This window comes from Heterocephalus glaber, unplaced genomic scaffold (assembly GCF_053883595.1).
Source record: "Heterocephalus glaber isolate CG9 unplaced genomic scaffold, H.glaber_assembly_v1.0 deba00001457, whole genome shotgun sequence".
In the NCBI taxonomy this organism is placed as follows: domain Eukaryota; kingdom Metazoa; phylum Chordata; class Mammalia; order Rodentia; family Bathyergidae; genus Heterocephalus; species Heterocephalus glaber.
Genome location: NW_028258305.1, coordinates 8,083,568 through 8,101,318, shown reverse-complemented (window position 1 = coordinate 8,101,318; position 17,751 = coordinate 8,083,568). Strand labels below are relative to the sequence as shown.

General features: G+C 38.0%; 1 protein-coding gene and 1 pseudogene across 5 annotated transcripts in view; one reads left to right on the top strand and one right to left on the bottom strand.

The window, feature by feature from the left end:
- The window catches only part of Usp34 (ubiquitin specific peptidase 34), a 269,176-nt gene that overhangs the window by 179,085 nt on the left and 72,340 nt on the right, over positions 1 to 17,751 (bottom strand). For all 5 annotated transcript variants that reach the window (XM_087216017.1, XM_087216020.1, XM_004867234.4 and 2 more), the window contains exons 8-10: positions 17,403 to 17,464; positions 12,929 to 13,010; positions 12,751 to 12,843 (exon numbers count right to left, since the gene is read on the bottom strand). In XM_087216017.1, coding sequence (XP_087072143.1) covers positions 12,751 to 12,843; positions 12,929 to 13,010; positions 17,403 to 17,464 — 237 coding nt within the window. The remainder of the gene's footprint in view (positions 1 to 12,750; positions 12,844 to 12,928; positions 13,011 to 17,402; positions 17,465 to 17,751) is intronic.
- LOC101696363 (GTP-binding protein Rit1 pseudogene) lies at positions 1,889 to 2,448 on the top strand (annotated as a pseudogene).

The window sequence follows — 17,751 nt, the reverse complement described above, 5'->3', positions numbered from 1 at the left end:
AGTTGTGGCACATCCCTATTATCTAAACACTTTGGAGGCTGAAGCAGAAGGATTACTGAGAATCCAAGGCCAGCCTGAGATACACAGTAAGCTCAAGGCTAGCCGGAACTACATACAAGACCCTGTCTCAAAAAAAAAAAAAAAAAAAAAAATCAGCAAACTTGAAAATAGGTCAAGTAGGGCCGGGGATTTAGCTCAGTGGTTCTGCCGCCTGCCTCGCAAGTGCAAGGACCCAAGTTCGATCCCCATACCAAAAAAAAAAAAAAAAGAAAAGAAAAGAAAATAGGTCAAATATAAAGAAGGGGGAAAAATGAAGGACATGCTTGAAATCCCAACACACTGAAAAACTGGGACAGGAAGATAGTTTGAGCCTAACCTGGGCAGCTCAGCAACACAGTGAGACCTTGACTAAAAGTAAGAACTAAAAAAGGGCTGGGGGCTGGGGATTTAGCTCAGTGGTTTCGCCGCCTGCTGCGAAAGCACAAGGACCCAAGTTCGATCCCCGGTACCAAAAAAAAAAGGGCTAGGATGTAACTCTGGGCTAGGATGTAACTCTGTGCAAAGTCCCTTCCTTCAATCCCCAGTATCACAAAACAAACAAACAAACAAACAAAAGAGCCGGGGATTTAGCTCAGTGGCACCGCACCTTCCAGGCAAATGCAAGGGCCTGAGTTCAATCCTCCTCCGTATGGGGGGGAGAATATGAAAAGCCATCCTGAGTGGCACCATGAAGATGAATAAATTCATTGTGAGAATTCCAAAATGGAAAAAAGAAAGAATACTTGAAATAATGGGTAAAATCATTCCAATGTGATGAAAAGACATGAATCTACAAATACAAGAAGTTCAACAAACTCCAAGTAGAGTAAATTCAAAGAGACTAATACTGAAACACAATACAATTAACTAAGTAAGGCCAAAGGAGCTGGGCATGGTGGCGCACACCTATAATCCCAACACTCAGGAGGCTGAAGCAGGAAGACTGACATGAATTTGAGGCCAACCTGGGCTACACAGTGAGTTCAAAGCAAGCTTGAATTACACAGTAAAACACTGTCTCAAACAACAACAAAAAAGGCCAAAGGGAAGGGAAAAATACTGTAAGAAAATACTGTATATATTCCTCACATATGAGAGCTGCAATAAGAGGGCAGGGATTACATACATGTGCCACCAAGCCCAGCTCACATAATGAAATATTACTCAGTTGCAAAAAGGAAGTCCTATAACACTACACTATGGATGAATTTTGAGGATACTATGGTGAGTGAAATATTTCAGTCACATAACAAATACTATATGATTCCACTTAATATGAGATATCTAGAGCAGTCAAAATCACGAAAATAAAAATAAATGTACTAGGAGCAAGGAGAGGGAGAAACAAGAGAAGCTGTTCAATGAGGATAAAATCTAGTTTTACAATATGAAAAATCTCGACATGTTACATAATAGCGTGAATACGCTTAACCCTACTGAACAGTATGTACTCCCCCACCTCTGGTAGCACAGGAGACTGAACCTAGGGCCTTCACAATGAGTTAGATCCCCAATCCTCTGTATTTTTTATATTGAGGCAGGGTCTTGCTAAATTGTCCAGGCTGGACTTGAATTTGTGATCCTCCTGCCTCAGCCTCCCACAGTGCTAGGATTTTGGACATGTGTTGCCATCCCCAGCTTATATGCCTTTTTAAAATCACAACTGCAAAAAAAGCTTTCAAGCTGCAAGCTGGGACCTGGGCAGCAGCGAGGTTCCTGGGGTTTGCTCCTCGCTGCTGCCTGCTCTGCTCCCAGGCGATTCTTGCTCATATGGCCTGGGGTCGGCGGCTGCAACTGCCCGGCTGCGCAGTCCTGTGAGTACAAACTGGTGATGCTGGGCGCCAGCAGCATGGGCAAGAGCATTATGACCATGCAATTCCATCAGCCATCGATTCCCAGAAGACCACAACCCCACCACTGAAGATGCTCATAAAATCCGGATCCGTACTGATGATGAGCCTGCCAATCTGGATATCTTAGATACAGCTGGACAGGCAGAGTTCACAGCCATGCGGGATCAGTACATGAGGGCAGAAGGGTTCATCATCTGCTACTCTATCACAGATCGCTGGAGTTTCCATGAAGGTTGGGAGTTTAAACAGCGTATTTATCGAGTTTGGGGCACGGATAACACACCTGTGGTTCTCGTGGGAAACAAGTCGAACTTGAAACAGCTAAGACAGGTCACCAAGTAAGAAGTGTTGGCTCTGGCCCAAGAATTCAGCTGTCCCTTTTTTGAGACTTCTGCTGCATACGGCTACTACATTGATCTTTTCCATGCACTTGTCTGGGAAATCCACAGGAAAGAAAAGGAGACAGTACTGGCCATGGAGGAAAAAATCTAAACCCAGAAGCTGAGTCTGGAAGAGGCTGAAGTCCCCATTCTGGAAGAAGGATTCAGTGACTTGAGTGTGCTTCCCTGTGTGCTGCAGAGCTTGCTCTGAGTGCCCACCGGTAACCTGCAGCAGTGACTGTGGTGCTTGTTCTTTCTCCTGCTAATGACTGTTGGGCTGGGGATTTAGTTCAGTGGTTCCGCTGCCTGCCTCAAAAGCGCAAGGACCCGAGTTCGATCCCCAGTACCAAAAAAAAAAAATGACCGTTATTCTAAAAGTAACTGATGAGGGGGACGCGGCTCTGTGCGGTTTCCAGTGATGTGGCATTTAAAGTACTGTTTCTTAGTTGATTCTGATTTAACCAGCAGAGTGCTATCTGCTTTGCAGTTGTCACATTAAGATTTGATCTGCCACTGGTGGGGTCATGTTGCTGATATTAATCCATGGGAGTCGTTCATACCAGGAGAGCGCGTGGGCCGTGTGTGTGAGCAAGTGTTCAGTGGGGCCCTGTCTGCCTTTGCCTCAGTTCCTGGGACTGCCAGAGCAGAACCTGGGCCTGCTTCCCGCACGGCCTTCATGGAGACACAAGAGCTCCTAGAGAAATCAGTGCTGAAAAGATCAGGACCCAAGCCCAGCAGACAGCTGAGGAGCTAGCTCCTGCTGCAGACTGGAGCAGGAGGGGAAAGGGGGTTCGTGCTCGAGGGGACTTCCAAAGCGAGAGAAGCCTGAGTTTGCTGAAAAATGCACACTTGCCCAGGCAGGTAAGAGCCATAGTGACGCTTTCTCCTAGAGGCTTTTTAAGGACTTGCCTTTCTTTCCCTTCAAAGGCAAACACTTGGGAGCTGTTACTGGCTTGCTAAGCCTTGTTTGAATCCTAAGCTGGGAGAGCCAGTGCCGTGAGCAGGCCTGTGTCTGCACGGATGCACACTCAGTGCAGACTGCTTCCTAGTGCTCCCTCTCTGTGCTCTTAGAGTTAGGCCTGCCAAAGTGGTTTTCAGGGCCCTCATTTGACTGACTGCATCTTCCATACAGAGGAGAAACCCGGAGCTTGAATATGTTACGGATGTGCCTCCTTGACCTCCAGAGTCATTAGGCTCAGGGTTCTAAGAGAGCATGTGGCCAGGTGGCGCATGCCTGTAATCTCAGCATTGGGGAGGCTGAGGCAGGAGGGTGGCCTCAAATTCAAGGCCAGCCTGAAGAACATAGTGAGACCTTGTCTCAAAAAACCAAAAAAGAAAACAAAGCCTGTGGCTTTTCAATTCACTGGGTCAGTCTTGAAGCTTTAATAGTAACATGTAGTTTGTAACCTGAAGATTTCCTTCGAAGGACCTTACAAAGTTCACCTCAGCGTTGTGTGGCCTTGACAAAGTTTAGACCAAGAGAAAACCGCTTGGCTCTGTGTACGTGTTGCGAGACTGCAGTCCTAGGAAGAAACAGCTTTAACTCGGTGGCAAGTGGTCTGCGATCTACGCCTGTGCCCGAAGAAGGGCCAAGGGTGGCACCTCCCCTGGAATAGCAATGTCACTGAAGCAGCTTTATCTCCTTTCAACTCTCAGGCAACCTGCTGTGGCACCCCTGGAAAAGCACCCAGCCCAACTTGCTCTTTTCCATTGCTATTAAAGGCAGGAGGACAGGGTTACTGTGGGGTTTTTTTAATATAAATCAGTGGTCTAGGGTCCAGATTTAAAGAAAAGTGACTGATAGAACGTTTTTAGCTCTAAGTAGTGGTCCCTTGTGAAACTCCTGAGACACTTGGTAGCGGATCAGCCCTGTGTCTGGTGCTCAAGCCACTAAGAAGTGAGAGCCACAAGCGGAGTCCGCAGGTCTCACAGGAACCACGGTATGGGGAGCAGGAAGCAGAAAAGAAACGCAGCACAATTCCACTGTGCTATTACACCTCATTCAAACTGGTTCAGGACCCTTCACGTTCAGCGCCTCAGCTTCTCATTACCGATGACCTAGGGAATTATCATTAGCACCCAGCAAGGAAGTGTCAGCTATATAATTCTTGAAGATAATCAAGGCAGTGGAGAACATTTCCAGCCCGAAGGGTCTGTAAGAATTGAACTTGTACTGTCTATAGAAACAACCAGTCAGGGATTTTGAGACTGTCACCTGTCACCATCATGTGTTTGCTCTTTGGATGAACTAGTCCCTTGGATGGTGCTGAATAGAACTGCTGGATGGTGTCAGGGTGTAACATGACTTACGATCTGTAAAACAAGATTATTCAAAAAACCAAGCTGGGCGTGGGGGTCCGAGTTCAAGGTCAGCCTAGGCTAAAAAACAAAACAAAACATTGAAAAGCTAGTGTCTAGAATTAGCTGTTCAGAATTCAGAAGGGGACATTTGTTTTAACTTTGTGATGTATTAGCAAAAATGGGCCCTACTGTGATGTTTGGGAAGAAGGGAGATTTTCCCTTATGCACTTGTATATGAAGAGAGTTTGTATGACACAATAAAAAATTTTAAACACACACAAAAAAACTTTTTAAAAAGTTACCAAAGACAAAAAGGACATTTATTAATAAAATGTTCAACACAGAAAGAAAAAAAAAAAAGGGAGGGAGAATTACATTTCAATAGATGCAGAAAAAGCATATGACAGGGCCGGGGATTTAGCTCAGTAAGCGCAAGGACCCAAGTTCGATCCCCGGTACAAAAAAAAAAAAAGTGTATGATAAAACTCAATATAAATTCATGATTTAAAAAACTCTTAAAATGTAAGGAACTTACACTAAACATAAGAAAGAAAACAGGTAAAGATATTTACCCTTGACATTAAAAATGCCACTTATGAAAAGTTCACAGCTAATATAATCAATGGCAAAAAACTGAAAGCTTTTCTTTTCTCTAAGATCTAGGATAAGGTAAGTATATCCCCATCTCACTATTTCCATTCACATAAATACTGGAGGCATTAGGCAAGAAAAAATAAACAAAAGACATCCAAACTGGAAGCAAAGACAAATGTTTATATATGATATGATTATATACAGATAAAACCCTTAAGATACCACAACAAAAGCCTATTAGTCAGGCACAGTGGTGGATGCCTGTAATCCCAGCAACTGGGAGGCTGAGGCAGGAGGATCTTTGTGAGTTCTAGGCCAGCTGGGCTACATGGTAAGACCCTTTCTCAAAAAAACTCCTATCAGAGCCAATACATTATGCAACAATATCAGATACAAAGGTAACATGAAAAAATATCAATGATTCTATATACAAATAACAAACTATCTGAAGAAATTAAGAAAACAACCTCATTTGGCATAGCAACAAAAAGAATTAAATGCTTAGGAATAAATTTAACCAGACAAATGAAAGACTCATACAACACAGAAAATTCTAAAATACTTACGAAGGAAATTCTAGAAGACATAAATAAAAACAAAAGTATCTTGTGTTCATGGGCTGGGAGAATTCATAGGCTTAAAATGTCCAGATTCAATATATTCTCTATCAAAATCTCAAGGACATTCATTTTTTTTTTTTTGGTGCCAGAGATCGAACTCGGGACCTTGCACTTGTGAGGCAGATGGTGGAACCACTGAGCTAAATACCCAGTCCCCAAGGACATTCTTTTAAAAAAAATACTAAAATTCATATTGAATCACAAAAGATCCTAAATAGCCCAAGTATCCTTAAACAGTAAGAACAATACTGAAGGATTTTAAAATATACTACAAAGCTACATGATCAAACATTACTGGCATTAAAACAGATGTACCAGTCAGAATAGAATGAATAATGCAAGAATAAATTCATGTACCTATAGCCAACATATCTTCAAGAAGATTCAAGAACACAATGCAGAAAGGATAATCTCGCAACATATAGTAATAGGGAAACTGAACAATCACAGACAGAATGAAATTGCATTAGCCAAACAGTGACACATGTCTGTAATCCCAGCAGTCAGAGGAGGCTGAGGCAGGAAGATCATTGCAAATTTTTGATTCTTTTTTTTTTTGGTACTAGGGATCGAACTTAGGTCCTTGTGCTTGCAAGGCAGGCAGCGGAACCACTGAGCTAAATCCCTGGCCCGATCACCGCAAATTTGAGGCCAGCCTGGGCTACACAGTGAGTTCAAGGCTACTTTGAACTACATAGCAAGATGCTGGCTCAAAAAACAGAGACAAAAATAGAAACTGGGTATTTTATATCATATTAAATATCAACTCAGAACACAGACTGAAAAATGAAAAGTAAATACTGGACCTAAAGTCATAAGACTATAAGAAAATGGGAAAAGCTTTTTCACATTGGTCTAGGCCAGTGATGGTGAAACTTTCAGAGCTTTCTATGATAACAGCCAGCAAGCAGTGGTACGTGTGCCACAGGTTCACCACCACTAGTCTAGGTAATGAATTTTTGGATGCAACACCAAAGTATGTGCAACAACAACAAAAAAGACAAGTAGAATCACATCAAACTAAAAAGTTTCTGCACAGAAGGAAAAATAATTCAACAAAGTGAAAAAGAACTTACAGAATGAAAATTATCTATAGACTATATATGTGATCAGGGTTTACTATCCAAGAAATATCTTTACTTAATAGCAAAAAAATAAATAAAACCTCAATTTAAAAATAAGCAAAAGAAGTCAGACGTAGTAGTACACATCTGTAATCCCAGCACTCTGGAAGGCTGAGGCAGGATTTTAAATTTGAGCTGACACTGAGCAATTTGGGGATTTAGTGAGACACACTGTCTCCAAAAAATATTGGGGGTGTGTGTGCTGGGGATCAAACTCAGGACCTTGTGCCTGCAAGGTAGGCAGTGGCACCACTGAGCTAAATCCTTGGCCCCAAAACAATTTTTTTTTAAGGGGCTTATAATGTAGTTCAGTGCAAAGGGCATGGGTTTAATACCAACATTGAAAAAAAAACAGAAAGAAAAGAAAAAAGGCAAAAGACCTTAGCAACATTTTCCAAAAGAAACATACAGGGCCAGGGATTTAGCTCACTGGTTCTGCTGCCTGCCTGGCAAGTGCAAGGCCCCGAGTTTGATCCCCAGTACCAACACCCCCCCCAAAAAGAAGAAGACATGCAAATAGGCAACATATAATAAAAGGTGTTCAACATCACTAATCATCAGAGAAATACAAATAAAAACTATGACTTATCAACTTACACCTGTTAAAATAACCATTAAGACAAAAGATAACAAATGTTGGTGAGGGCATGGATTTAAGAGGCCTCTCCTGTACACTGCTGGTGGAAATGAAAATTGGTGGAGACATTATAAAAACCAGTATAGCGGATCCTCAAAAAAAAATTAAAGCAGAACTTTCTTATGATCCAGCATTCTCATTTCTGAACATACTCTAAAAGAAAATAAACCAATCATCTCTAACTGCATAGTCATGTTCATTACAGCATTTTTTACAATAGGGAGGATATGAAAACAACCTAAGTACCTTTCCACAGGTAAACAAAAATGCGTACATACACGTGTGCATAAACACAGATATTAAGACTTTAAGAAGGAAATCCTATACAGCTTCAGGCCATGTTAAGTCAAATAAATCAGACACATGAGCTTATATAGTGCATGCTCTTGTATGAGAAACCCAAAATATAAAGAAAGAGCAAAATAAAAGACAGATAATAGGGAAAAGAGATCTTTTGCACCATGCCTCAAGTCTTGCAAGCGCAAGGTCCTGAGTTCGATCCCAGGTACCGCAAAAAGAAAAAAAGGTAAAAAAAGATCTTTTGCAAAAGGGAAAAGGACTAACGGAGGGAGGAAGGAGGTGATGACAAAGATTAAGATGTGTCATACACATGTATCAACTTCCCACAAGGAACGTAATCTTTACATACCATAAACATGTACTAATAAAAAATTTTTAAAAGAAGATCCTAGATGGTTTCGATGGTACATGCCTATAATCCCTTATCTAGGAGGCTTAGGCAGAAGTCACAAGTTTGAAGTCATCCTAATCAACTTAGTGAGACTCTGTCCCAGAAGAAAAAGGGCTGGAGATATATAGTAAAGCAGACCTGGGTTAGAAAAAAGGAAAGAAAAAAGAAAAAGCCTGCTATTTTCAACAACATGGATATCCCCAGAAGATGATGTTAAATATTAAATGAATTATAACAAATACAGAAATGTAAATACATTAATATATACAGAATTAAAAGTAGTCAAAAACCTAGAAGCAGAGATTTGTGGTTTGGAGGAACTAGAAGGATCTGGATATGGGAAGATGATGTAAAATGGTCAAATGACAAAGTTTCACTTATGCCAAATGAGTAAATTCTGGAGATTTCACATATAGCAACTGACTAGTTAACAATACCGCATTCATTTATTTATTTATAAGACAGGGTCTCACTATGTAGTTCAGGCTGGTCTTAAACTCACTACGTAACTCAGGCTAGCTTCAAACTTGTGCCAGTCCTCCTGCCTCAGCCTCCCAAGCACTGGTTTTACAGGCATGAGCCATCACACCTAGTAATAATATTGTACTGTGATGAGGGTGTGGCTCCATGGTAGAGCCCTTGCCACGCATATATGAGAAACTAGGTTCAATTGTTAGCACTTACTATCTGCTTGAAAATAGGCCAAGAGGAGAAATCTTAAAATTCTAATAAAACAAAACAAAGGAAAAAACAGGAAAAGATAAAAAGGGTAACTGTGAGGTTATGGGTATATTAATTGGCTTGACTATGGTCATTATTTCACAATGTGTATCAAAGCATTAAGTTGTACACTTAAATACACACAATTTTTATGTGCCTATTATATACTGATAGACAAAAAAATGAAAAGACTACATCCAGTGTGGAAGAAAATACATGCAAATTAAATACCTGAGATAAGGGAATAACACCCAGAATAAAGAATTCCTAAAAGTCAACCAAAAAAACCAAACAACCCAATTCAAAAACAATTTAAAGTCTTGAAAGACATACATTTCTCCAAAGAATATACAAATAGCAAATAAGCACATGAAAGGATGGATGCCTAGTATCATGAGTCATTAGAAAAATGAAAATTAAAACCACAACGACACACAAATTCATACCTATTAGGATGGCTAATTTTTTTCATGGCAAATAACAAGTATTGGCAAGTATATGCAGAAACTGGAAACTTCCTGGGCCGGGGATTTAACTCAGTGCTTCTGCCACCTGCCTCGCAACCGAAGGACCCAAGTTCAATCCCCGGTACCAAAAAAAAAAAAAAAAAAAAAAAAAAGAAATTGGAACCTTCCTATATTGTTGGCAAGAATGTAAAATGATAGGGCCACTGTAGAAGTGTTTGGGAGTTTTTCAAAAGATTCAACACAGAATTACCATATGATCCAGATATTTCACTTCTAAGTATATATACAAAAGAAATGAAAGGACTCATATCCAGTACATGGAAGTCTCATTCACAAGACCCAAGAGGGAAAACAATCCAAATGTCCATAAACAGACGAAAAGATAAACAAAGCATGGTATGTACATGCAATGGAAGGAAATTCTAATATATGCTGTAACATGGATGAACCCTGAAAACATGTTTAGTGAAATAAGACAAATACAGGACAGCTATCATACGATTCCAGTTATTTGAGATACATATTAAAGGCAAATTCATAGACACAGAATATAGAACAGAAGAAAAAATAAAGAATGTAGAACAGAGGAAACCAGAGGCAAGAGGACGGAGGAATTGGAAATCATTTTTTAATATGCACAGAGTTTTACTGGAGGTTAATTAGAACATTTTGAGTATGGTGGGGTTACATCATGTATTCAATGACACTGAATTGTACACTCACACATGGTTACAATGGTAAGTTTTGAGTTATATTTTACCACCATAAAATAATGAAAATGGGAGACAAGTATGTATAAATATACGTTAAAAGCCATCATTACAAATGCATAACAAAACAGAAACCCTAAAGGACTAAAAAACACTTGAAAAAACTACATGAAAGAAAACTTCACAAAAAGACCTGAGGAGGGCCAGGATGTAGCTCAGTGGCACCTCTTGCCTGGCAAGTGCAAGGTCCTGAGTTCAATTCCCAGTACTGGGGGGGTGGGGGTGGGGAGATGGATGGGGACAACATGATGGAATTTTTTTTGGAGACTGACACAGGATCTACTATGTAGACCAGGCAGGCCTCAAACTCACAATCCTTCTGCCTCAGTCTGTGTCCTGGGATTATGAATATGCACTGTAACACCCAGGAAGGATGTATGTTTTTTAATTTTTTAGTTATTTGTTCAGGCTGAAAGTATAACTCAGCAGTAGAATGTTTACCTAGTATGCACAAAGCCCTGGAGTCTATCTCTAGCACCACACACACAAAAAAGTATTTGTTCAAAAATAATATAATACTAATCATATAGGCTAGAAAGTCATCAGGTAAAATAAAAGTAGTTTTACTATTTCATATTCAGTCAAGTTCTTAAATCAATAAATACAAAAATAAGTACGCAGAAAACCAAAATATAACATCCATAAATTTCTCTTTAGAAAACAAAAGGCTGGAGAGCCAGGGGTGGTGGTTAACATCTATAATTCCAGCACTCGGAAGGCTGAGGCAAGGGGATCTCTGTGAGTTCAGCCTGGGCTATCCAGTTAGTTCAAGGCCAGCCTGGACTGCATAGTGAAACCCTGTCTCAAAACAAAAACAAAAAACTACATGTTGAAATCCACAAGAATAAATATAAATTAACTCTGGAAAAAATAAAAACAGGATGAGAAAAATAGAAATGAAAAAACAATTTTGTGGTTGAGTTATATTCTTAGAGAATAAAAGTCTAAACTGTAGGAATTATGATTATAATATAGAATTTAAATGTTAAAAATTGTTTTTTTTCGGTATGGGGATTGAACTCAGGTCCTTGCACTTGCACAGCAGGTGGCAAAACTACTGAGCTAAATCCCCAGCAATGTTAAAATATTTGATAAAGTAAAAGTAACAAAATTTTTTAATGGGGAGGTAGAAAATGAGAAATAGGGAGAAAATATTGAGAATTTCCTCTCCTTCAGAAAAAAAAATTAATCATTATTGTACTTATGATTAAAAAAACACAAGCCTTAAAAGAAAATGAGGGGGGCTGGGGATTTAGCTCAGTGGTTCTGCCACCTGCCTCACAAGTGCAAGGACCAAGTTCGATCCCCGGTACCAAAAAAACGAAAAGAAAATGAGGGTCACCAATAGATATGAAATTTTAACAAACTTTTGAAAAACAAAAATGAATGGGAATGCTTTAAAAAAGTAACAAAGTTGAAGCCATACTCTTAAGTGAAAAAAGTAAGACATACATATGTGTAAATACCGAATAGTTTCTCTGGTGTGAGAAACTGAAAGTATAAATAAGGACTCAGATGATTAAAATGAATAATTGATAATTTGAAATAGGAAGAAAAGGTTCAAAGGAGTAGGGGAAGTGGGAGAGGAAGGGGAAGGGGAAAGGGAAAGGAAAGAACGGAAAGGAAAAATTATGAGAAAAGGAAAAAATGGAAACAAAAGTCTTTGTAAATAGGGAAGGGTGGAGGTGGTGAAGGGAGGACAGGAAATAAGGAAAAAATAAGAACCAAGATACATCATGTACATGTACAAATACTCAATGATAAATGTAAATGTACTGTATACCTAAAATGTACCAATACAAGAATTTAAGCAAAAAAACCAAAAAAAAGAAATGTAACGAAGAAAGTTGTAGCTCAGAAATAAGCTCTGACAAAGCTACCAAGGAAATGCCCGACAATCTAATATAAATGAGAGAGTTTGGGATCAAAGTAACTGATTTGACGGGCAGCAAGAGTGAGACATGGAGGGGCTGGGGAGTTAGCTCAGTGGTTTCGCCGCCTGCTGCGCAAGTGAAGTGCAAGGACCCAAGTTCGATCCCCGGTACCAAAAAAAAAAGAGGAGACATGGAAATGAAAGCAGGACTATAATTGTATCTGTCAATCATTTATAAGAAAAACATGAGTTACTAATCTGTACTGCCCAATCCACCAGGACTTTTCCCTGAAGAAAATATTTATATGTATTTTTTGGATTTGAATCATGTGTATGAATATGTCTATTCAAAAAATTAAAGAAAAAAGAAAAAAAAATAGAAAAGAAACAGCATTCAAGATACAAAGAGTGACTATATAAATGAAAATAATAGGAAGATGTCTCTTATTAAACACAGTTTTGTGAAGTTCTAATTTACTGACTCCAATTTCCTTCAAGTCTACTAGTAACACAGTAATACATGGACTCTGAAAGAAACCTCAAGAGGTTCCATTCCCAGCTTTTCTCTATCATGGGCTCCTAGGCTATAAAACTGGAATGATAACAGAATTTACCTTCTAAGGGAGTAAACCACTTAGAACATATAATGAGGAAGCACTCAATGGGAACTGTTAATATTACCTGTGCTGCAGCCCAAATGCAGTCAATATGCTGAGTACTCAGTCGCCCTTCTGCTGCCAAAAAATTCAAAATCACTTGGCATTGTTTGATAATCTGTAAAAGGAAAACTTACTGTAGTTAATTTTAAAAAATATTCTTCTCACTATAGAATACACAGACCATGTAATTATCCACAAACCTCAATATGTAAATTTGGTCCAAATATATGCTCCACTACATTGTTGCTAATAAGCCAGTCTGCAAGTTCTTTTGCAATGGACCTATAGTCAAATAATAAAAATAGCAGATTAAAAATTTTTTAATCATCCTTTCCCATGTCTAAAAGGTAAAACCAGTTGAAAACTTAAATTTGTTATCACAGAAATTACAAAGTGACTATATACAACTCCTTGTTCAAAGTACTACAAAACATAACTGAAATGAAATATAAATAATGCTAATATTCCTTGAATTTATGAAAAAGTAAAAGTTAGAACAAATGAAGGTACCCAGGTGAGAATACCAAGTGTAACATCTAGTTAGTGATGAGTTGTTCTACTCAAAAACATTGCCTTCCCACTTTTTATTTCCATAGTAGACACTGAAGCATCAAAGGGTCTCCAGTATGTCCTCTATAATGAGAGAACATCAAGAAAGTAGATAACCAAAAGGATGAACAAATAATTATCCTCAAGTCAAACTGCAACTTCCCTACCTGACAGAAGATTCTGCTAATGAATGAAAAGGAAAATGATGGATATTATGAAAGTGAGTGGTCAAAAACAGATTAAAAAACAGGAAGTATAGTAAAAGATCCCCAATTGTTTTCTGCAGTATTAATTATATACAGAAAAACTAGAAGTAGTTAGTTTCAGAAAGGCACAGAGGGTACCAGAAAAGAACTTAAAGAAACTTCCCAAATTTGTTTGAAAACATTCATCTACACATCCAAATAACCACAAAACATTCCAAGGAGGATAATCACAAAGAAATCAAAAAAGATCAAAAAGAGACTATATCATAGGCAAATGAAAGCTAAAGAGAAAATATATATATATATATATATATATATATTTTTTTTTTTTTTTTCTTTGTTGTTTGTTTGAAACAGGGTCTTGCCATGTAGTTCAGGCTGGTCTTGAACTCACTATGTAGCCCAGGCTGACCTCAAACTTGCAGCAATCCTGCCTCAGCCACCCAAGTGCTGGGATTACAGACGTGTACTATGCCCAGCTAAAGAGAAAAATCTTGAACACACTGAAAGAAAATCAACTAAGCAAATAAGATCAATAGTTGGCTTCTTATTAGGAAGAGAGTAGTAGTGCAACAGTGGAACAAAGTTTTTGTGTTTGATTATAATTACATTATTACCAATCTTACAAGTTAAATACATACTGTAACCCATAAAAAAAACCACCAGGAAAATAATTTTTAATTATAAAAAAATGGAGGACCGGGGATTTAGCTCAGTGGTTCCGCTGCCTGCCCACAAGTGTAAGGACCCAAATTCAGTCCCCAGTACCAAAAAAAAAGTACATACATATAAAAAATGGAATTAAAGTAGCATACTAAAATAAATTCATATATTGTAAAATAAAGCAGCAAAGGGAGAATAAAAAGACCTAAGACATCAGGAAATAGCAAAAGGACACATGTAACTAACACTAAAGTATAAATAACAAAAACAGTGAATGGATTAAAAACTCCAAGAAGATATTGTTGGACAAGATTTTTTTTTTTTATAAAGTACTAGAAAAGGAACAAAGCAGTGCTGCACTACTGAACTACATTCCCAGTCCTTTTTAATTTAAATTTTGAGACGAGGTATTATTAAATCACTCAGGCTTTTCTGAAATGATCGTCCTGCCTCAGCCTCCCTAGTGGCTAAAATTTACAGGAATGTAGATTTTCCTTTTAAATTCAGGAGTGTATTTTTCTTTTTAAAGATTTAACTAAATACTGCCTCCAAGAGACATATTTTAGATTCAAAACCAAAGAGACCAAAAATTAAAAAATGGAAAAATATTTATCATCCAAACAGCAAGCATAAGAAAGCTGTAGTGGCTATAATATAAAATAAAATTTATTTTAAGCCAAAAAGAAATTTTAAAAAGACAAAGAGGAACAACTTACAATGATAAAAGGATCCAATTATCAAGATAATATAACATTTTTGCACCTAATAAAAGAGCTACAAAATCATAAAGCAAAAATCATTTGAATCAAAGGGATAAAAGTAGTTCAATATAATAGTCAATTCTTGTTACTCACAGCAGTCTGAATTAGCTAATACTGAACCTTAGTCCTGGAAGAAATTAAACAACTTATACTGGTAGATCACATTTCTATTTTACAAAGGAAAAAAAAAAAAGTTCAGAAGGATTTAAGCTGTCTCCTCTAACAAGTACTATAGCTGGGATTCAAGCCCAATCAATGTTGCCCCAGAGTCCAAGTTTCTTGTGCTACACTGTACTGCCCTCCAACCCCCAGTCTCCATCCTCTGTCTTTATGGGAGTTCTGAAACAAGACAGCAAAGTGTCACCTTGTTTAATTTCAGCTCGGAATGTGAATATTTGGACATTCAAATTTTTCATTGCTCTGTACATGTGAGTAGATAACTGTGAACATGTTACAGATACTGGTTCTGTAGTTACAGAAAAATTTCAACAGGTTAATTTACAAATACAGAACCAAGAGTAATGATCATCAACTACAGCTGAAAATTTCAATATCCTACTTTTGATAACACAAAGAACTAAACAGAAAATCAGAACATGGGAGACAACTCTACAAACAACTAGACAACAGATATCTGTAGAACACTCCATAAAACAACAAAATAGAATATTCTGCAGGACAGCCCATATGCAAGGCCATAAAACTGTAAAGACACAATTAGAAACAGTGCAGGCAGGTATCCTGGCATATGCCTATAATCCCAACTATTAGGAAGGCTGAGGCAGGGTGATTTTGAGTGCAAGGGCAGCGCTGGAAACTTAGCAAGGCCCACTGTCTCTAAAAATTAAAAATTTAAAAAAAATTAAAGCTGGGCAAAGTTGTAAATGTAAAAATTACTTAAGAATATGTAGAGCACCCTCTTAGTATGCACAAGGCCCTAGGCACTCAATCCTCAGATAAGCCAGATGAAAAGACCACTATTCATATGATTCCATTCATATGAAACATTCTAAAATAGGCAAATCTATATAAACATAAAATAGATTAGTGATGCTGGGAATAAGAATAAAAACTACAAATGGGCAAAAGAGGTCTTTTTGAAATGAAAATGTTTGCTAAGATCCATTAAATTATACATTTAAAATAAGTGAATTTACACACACACACACACACACACACACACACACACACACACACACACGCCTTAATAAAACTGCTTAAAAGATCTAATTTAAGGCCAGGGATTTAGCTCAGTAGTTCTGACGCCTGCCTCACAAGTGCAAGGTCCCGAGTTCGATCCCTGGTACCAAAAAAAAAAAAAATTCTAATTTATAGTCCTCAACAATACTTACACATAACATTTTACTCCCATTTTCTCATACTGTATGTATCCTCCCTTCCCTACCTAAGCAACTCAAAACCTTTACTCTCCTCTCTATTCTCTTAGCCATGTTCTTCTTTTCTTTCTTGATTGGTTTGGGTTAGGTTTTTAGTCTTTTTTTTTTCTTTGTTGTTTGCAGTACTGGGGATTGAACCCAGGACCTTCAAACTGAGCTATATCCCAGGGTTTTAAATTTTGGACAGGGTTTCACTAAGTCATTGAATTGCCCATGCAGGGCTATAACTGATGATCGTCCTCCCTCAGCCTTCCAGAGTTCTAGGATTACAGGCATGCACCACCACATCAAGCTTAGCCATGTCTTTAGGATGTATATTCCTTTTATGTTTTAAACAACAGAACTCTTTCTTATTCCTCTATCCACTGTTTCTGCACAATAAAGACCTAGTCTGTATGGTACTACTACAGTGAAAATTCCAGTACTTGGGGGGTTGGTGGGGAGCAACAGGAAATCATTAGTCCATAAGGGTGGAGCCTTCATGAATGAGATTAATGCCCTTACAAAAAGACTTCAAGGAACTCACTCTCTCACTCACTTTTAGCCATGTGAAGACAGAAGAAAACAGCAGTCTGCAATCCCAAGGCCTTCACCAGAACTCAATCATATTGGCAGCCTGATCTCAGGCGGAAGCCCCCAAACATAAAATAAATATCTGCTGTTTATAAGCAAACTGATTTACAGCACTTGGTTGTAACAGCCTGAAATAACACAGTGTGCTTTCTGAAAATGATCACTACCATCTTCACTAAGATCTCCTATATAACTGGTATCCTTCAGCATTTTGCAACAAATAATACTGTATGTGGTGTATGTTTTTTAAAAGGTATTTCTCAATATATTGTTCTAAAAGCTAATAAACTGTACAAATAAGACAAAGAATTTCTAGTAAATACTTGAAATCTAATAAAGTCACAATTACATTTACCATATAAACAGGTACACATTAAAATGGTACACTTCTCGGGGATTTAGCTCAGTGGCACCGTGCCTGCATTGCAAGTGCAAGGTCGTGAGTTCCATCCTGGGTACCAAAAAAAACCAAAACAAAAGAAAACAAAAAAATGGTATACTTAAGTATAAATTAATGTTACTTACGTTTCTGTGTCTGATACCAGTGATTCATTATTGCACACATCATTGAAGGTATGAAGTTGATTCTATGATCAGAGAAAAAAAATTAAAGTGTACCCCAAATTATTCTTGAATATGTTACGAAGCGCAAGAAACATACTAAACTGGTTGTTTTATGTATGTTAATTATAACCAGATTAAAGTTATAAAATACTGACAGATAATCAGGTATACATACTTCCCAATTAGTATGACTATTTTCTCTATCATATTAAAATAACAAAACTCGTGCTTGCTTCGGCAGCACATATACTAAAATAACAAAACTCATTCCAAAAGTAGTATCTATCCTTTATTATACTAAACACAATAG